This window comes from Anopheles coluzzii, chromosome X (assembly GCF_943734685.1).
Source record: "Anopheles coluzzii chromosome X, AcolN3, whole genome shotgun sequence".
NCBI classification, from domain to species: Eukaryota; Metazoa; Arthropoda; class Insecta; order Diptera; family Culicidae; genus Anopheles; species Anopheles coluzzii.
In genome coordinates this window covers 16,226,826-16,232,825 of record NC_064669.1, presented here as the reverse complement: position 1 = coordinate 16,232,825, position 6,000 = coordinate 16,226,826, and the positions used below count along the sequence as shown (strand labels likewise).

Below are 6,000 nucleotides of genomic sequence, written 5' to 3'. Positions count from 1 at the left end.
GGCTTTCGCGACTTCAGTCAGCACCACGCAGCTGGATAGTCAATCCTTGCTACAGGGGGACGGGTCCATATGAGGCTAGAAACTTGACGACTGTAATACGGGACCGTCACAAAATAAATTAGAAAGTAACCGTTGAAGATTTGCTCTCTTTCTTCTGATTAGTAGTCATACAACAACAACCAGCTATATGAGAAAGTAGTGCCTTAGGAACTTAGGTGTTTTTTTATTTGTGAAGTTCATTAATAGAAGATTAAAGATTAATGAAAAATTATCGGTTTATTTCTGTGCCTGAAACGTTGGACCATCTTCACATTCTCCAATCGAGCATATTGGCTACATCCGGAAGTAGAACGGCATGTTCTGCATTGTTCATCATGATAGGCTAATAAATAATGAAGAAATCTTTTTCCGATTTTTTAAATGATGTTGTTACCAGATCATATCTAATTTCTGTTGCTATATGTATAGCTTTATTTTGTTAATTAATGCCCATAATATACTCCTTTGACATTGGCGGACTTCAGACTTCCAATCGATTTGGAGCCTTTAACAATGGTGAATTTCGGTGGGCTCGATTTGTTGGTTTGATGTTGTTGACAGAAAGCAGCTTCTGTAAGCCCAATACCTTATCGCATTTGGTGTAGGTTTTCAAACAACCTTAATTTGTTCCTTTGGTATTGGGAGACTTCAGAATTCTAAACGGTTTCGAGCCTTTAACAATGATGATTTTTTGGTGAGCTTGATTTGTTGGGTTGATGTTGTTGATAGAAGGCAGCTTCCGTAAGCCAAACATCTTATCCGAGTTGGTGTAGGTTTCTAAACGATCGGGAGCTTTTGAGATTGATGGATTCTCGGTGGGCTTGATTAGTGGTACAATGTTTTGGACATAAGGCACGTGACGTGTGCCTATCTTGATTCCAGCAAATTTTTCCAGCTATAATCCAGGATAATAGAATAACAAGAATAGCGCGCGATATCGTAAGTTTTTTTTAGTAGGAATTGGGTACTGGGAACGCTTACCGGGTCGGAGTCCACACATAGTTCTACGGAAGACTGAATAACTGGAACTGATAAATTGGCACCATTCTTTATTGTTCCATGAAGATCGACGACTGCGGAGGATGGATTATACATAATACTGTTGTAATCGATTTCGTAATGGTAAATTGGTATGTTATCCGGCAAAACCAAATCATTCGGTATGGTTAATGTAGGCACGTTAAGTGGCTCTATTATAGATGTTATGTGCGACGTGAGGAAATTTAAGGGTTTAGCTTTCTCCGCCGCCTCCAACTGTTCTTTCAGCTCTTTAGCATCCATCCAGGTGAATTAATTAAGCTGAACTATGGAGAAAATTTAGTTAAACAAAATTGTAGTAACAGAAACAACTTTGGCTCACTGTTTTCACGGAAACGTTCTTGTAGCAAATTGCAAAATTCTCCAGTGTTGCCAACACATTCATAACGCTTACGGCTCTCGTTTGCATTTGATGTAATGCTCGATCAAGGTGTATACATACAGATAGTCTGAGATACGCGGATTCTAGATACGCAGTTGTCAAAATTTGACATTTGAGTTCCTTGAGCAAATTGACTGTTTTGACATTTCAATTTTCAGCGGGAAATGTACTGTACAGGCGGTCCCCAAGATACACGGTTAATGGGGACCGAAAACGGCCGCAAAATACCGCGTACAGGCGGTCCCCGAGATACACGGTTAATGGGGACCGAAAACGGCCGCAAAATACCGCGTATCTCGAATTTCCGCGTAAGTCGAATCTCGTGATTTCCAGCTATAATATCAATAATTTTCGTGTAATTTTGCAAGTAGGGGGCGGTTTTAGTCACTTTATGAATTATTTGATATGATTTTGACTGAATATAACAGTTTTAAACCTTTTGAAATAGTTTTTAACATTCCATCGAAACGGAAATTATTTGGCAATTTACAATTGATGTGTCAAATCAGTGCAATTTGCTCAAAGAATTGTCAAATTTATAAAACCGCGTATCTCCAAATCCGCATATAAGAGATACCGTGTATCTCGAACACCGCCTGTATTTAATGGGAATTGTACTGTACAGTCTGTTCCCGAGTTACACGGTTCTCGACTTACGCGGATTCGGAGATACGCGGTTTTCTAAATTTGACAGATTAAATGTCAAATCAATACAATTTTGTTCAAGTTCGGTATGAATGGCATTTTTGCTAACATGTTGAAACCTGCTTAAAAGTCAGAAATATTAGAATTTTCTCCACGAATCATATCAAATAAATGATAAAGTGTATAAAAGAACTAAATTAAATAAAAAAACTCCTAGTATTAAATAATATTTCGCGGATATTCGAGTTACGCGGATTCGTCGGGAACGAACCCACCCAAATAGCCAGCTCGTACTTTATAGCTGATTTAGGGCTGTTTAACAAAAAATCGTTCCTATGTCGTACTTTGTGGCTGATTAAGAGATAGACGGTACTTTACGGAACTATGGAGCTTTTTAACAGGCACATGGTACTCTTTGGAACTTTGCGGCTGATTAGCACTATGCGTAGGGTTCATGATGGAACTTGAAGGCTTCTTAAGAAAGGGTACTGAACTTGGTGGAACTTTATAGCTTTTTAATGCATGACATCGGTACAAGGTGGCTCTTGTCAAAGTGTCAAAGACGGACGCCGGCAATAATCTCATTGCTGCTGCACAAGTTAGATTCGTTAATTGAAGAATGAATATTGCGTGAAGTGATTGTGAATTATCAATAAATTGTGTAAAATTTTGTGTAATCATCAATACAAAGGATTTAAAAATATACATATGTGTTTAAACGAAACAAATCTTGTTGTTTATTTCATCGATGACGCTTGCTTGAAAATAAAACACAAAGAAAAATAATCCCATGCATCGTGGCATAAGGAAGCTGCTTAGGCGCTGTTTGAAAGACCCACATAGAACTTTGATGCTGTTTATCTACTGCAAAAGGCGAATTAGAGCAGCGATCTTTAGCGTGCCAAAATGAGCTGCTTAAACAATTCTGGGTACAGGCGGTCCCCGAGATACACGGTACCCCTTATACGCGGATTCGGAGATACGCGGTTTTCTAAATTTGACAGTTCTTTGAGCAAATTGTACTGATTTGACACATCAATTGTATATTGCCAAATAATTTCCGTTTCGATTGAATGTTAAAAACTATTTCAAAAAATTTAAAACTGTTATATTCAGTCAGAATCATATCAAATAATTCATAAAGTGACTAAAACCGCCCCCTACTTGCAAAATTACTCGAATATTAGTGATATTTTAGTTGGAAATCACGAGATTCGACTTACGCGGAAATCCGAGATACGCGGTATTTTGCGGCCGTTTTCGGTCCCCATAAACCGTGTATCTCGGGGACCGCCTGTATTTGGGTTCTTTTGGCAGTTGCAAATTCAAATTCAAAAATAAAATTTTTCATTGCCATATTTCTAAGGCATTGCATCACTGCTAAATGCACTTCAATTCGCCGGCGATTACAAGACGATTAGAAGGCTTTAACAGAAATTTGCGGGTAGGGGTAATCCCAAGAAAATTGTAAATTAGTTTTTGAATTTTTCACAAAATGTACTGATGCCTCTTTTAATAATAATAGTGTGAGGGGTTGGTGCAAGGTGGAATGTATAATGAGGTGTAGTTATAGCGCTTTTGGCGATCCCCCCCCTGGGCTCCGATTTTGACAGATGGTTTTCCGCTTGTACAGTAGAACGTCGATTATCCGGGTAGCTCGGGACCGGACCAAGGTGTTATAAATGACAAGGTGAAGTTGTTCAGAGCAAAATGACATTTCTCGACTTGACATTTCTCTTCCGTGGGCTCCGGTATAAAAATCGGGGAGGGGTGGTGCAGGGTAATGAAATTTGTATGCAGAGAGTGACAGATGTCCCCCACAATGTCGCCCAGCAAAAGCGATAAAAATCAACCTTCTAAATACATTATCCTTGGACCGGACGGTTGCCGGTTAATCGATTTGCACGGATAATGGTCCAAAGAATGTCAAATTCATATAAAAATTATAGAATTGACTAGTTTTATGAATAATTTACTTTGAATTAGTCGATTAATCGTTAGTAGAATATTATTTCAATCAATAACTATAGGTTTGACAACTGTTAATGAACAAAAATGAATTTCGAAAACACCTCTAGACACTACAGAGCTGTACAAAAAACTGGTTGCCCATTTGGCTATCGCTGCAAATGTTCGCTGTACGCTTGAACAGCTGTCACATTTATGCGCATGGTTAAACCGCCCGCCGGTTAATCCGCCCCCGGATAATCGACGTTCTACTGTATATGTATTGATGGATTGTTTACGTTTTGCATGGTCAATATTTGGTGGAGATCAATTTGGGTGAATATTTTAGTTTATTAGAACACAGTCCGTGATTTAAAATGGAAATTTTTCTTCGAGAACTTGAAGCGTTCGCCAAAAGCGGAAAACTAACTGTCAGTTTTCTTCGTCGATTCTTCTTCCACCTAGCTGTCAAAACGGGCTTATAACTTGACCTGATATCTTTACGGTCCTTGGGTTGGAGTGTTTTCCCGGGCTTTCCTCTGTCAAATGACATCCAAAATGTAGCCAACCCGATTTTGGCTAAGGCCCGTGTCTGTGCTCCATCGGATGCGATTTTATCGCAAGGTCTGTCAAAATTTTATATGGAATTTGACAGATAACGTCGGACATGTGATTTCATCGTACGACGGAATAAAAAAAAATTGATTTCGTCGGACGCCGCATCCGATGTTATCTGTCAAACTAAATGTGTGGTGGAACACTCTCAACTTATTTTTTTATAATCGTTATATTATTAAAATCATCCAAATAATCGTAATATCATACGAAAAAGCGTTTGACAGCACGTGCGATAAAATCGCATGCGATGAAGCACAGACACGGCCCTAAGGCCCGTGCGTCGGACGTGCGATCACCGTAGCAATAGACGATGCGCAATCTCAGATTGCGCATATATTTATCTGTCAAACGGGTCGGTTTGATATATTTATCTGTCAAAAAAATTTATATACCTCGGACACATAATCTTGAAAATTTATGCGCAATCTTGGCGCAATCTGAAAATGTATGGAAATGACGTTTATAGCTCAGGGTTGGCTACGCGAAATGACTTATGTTTTGATAAAACGAATATATGCGCAATCTGAGATTGCGCATCGTCTATTGCTACGGTCTAGGTGTTATAAATGACAAGGTGAAGTTGTTCAGAGCAAAATGACATTTCTCGACTTGACATTTCTCTTCCGTGGGCTCCGGTATAAAAATCGGGGAGGGCTGGTGCGGGGTAATGAAATTTGTATGCAGAGAGTGACAGATGTCCCCCACAATGTCGCCCAGCAAAAGCGATAAAAATCAACCTTCTAAATACATTATCCTTGCGTGCGATTTCGTCGTCCGACGTTATCTGTCAAATCCCATACAAAAATTTGACAGGCCGTCCGATAAAATCGCATGCGAAAAAGCGTTGCCACCGCACTAACACTTGACCTCGATCCTATCAAGGTGGATTTAAAAATATCAGGTGGTGGACTCTAGTGCATTTTGACAATTCGTCACTTGACGTAAGGTCCCCAGGATTCAAACTTTGTTTACATTTATTAAATTTGTTCATAAGATTTATTTAGCCCATTTTTTCGATTAAAAATTCTTTAAAAATATATTTTGGACTTCGCGAGTTCTTATTAAACATTAAAACATGGATTAAAGTGTGTTATTTTGTTTTATTGCGTCAATTTAATCTATAATTCATTGTGTTTTCGACATTTTTAATGATAAAAATTAAGAAAGCATTAAGTTTTTCAATTTTCACATTAATTCCTCATTATCTACGAGCCGCATGGACAATGTTAGTGAGATAAGAACTCTTACTAACATGATTTTAAACTTCGTGCATAAACAAATCATCAAATCTTTTGTTAATATATCTAATTTTTTTGATAAAATCAATAGAC

At 38.4% G+C, this 6,000-nt stretch overlaps 1 protein-coding gene across 1 annotated transcript; it reads right to left on the bottom strand.

The window, feature by feature from the left end:
- Positions 1-454: 454 nt before the first annotated feature.
- On the bottom strand, positions 455-3,019 carry LOC120956326 (uncharacterized). The gene is made up of 2 exons (XM_040377711.2): positions 1,021-3,019; positions 455-934 (listed from the first exon to the last, which is right to left on the bottom strand). Exons 1-2 carry the CDS (start codon positions 1,318-1,320, stop codon positions 659-661), a joined length of 576 nt encoding a protein of 191 aa, XP_040233645.1. The 5' UTR covers positions 1,321-3,019; the 3' UTR covers positions 455-658.
- Positions 3,020-6,000: the final 2,981 nt, after the last annotated feature.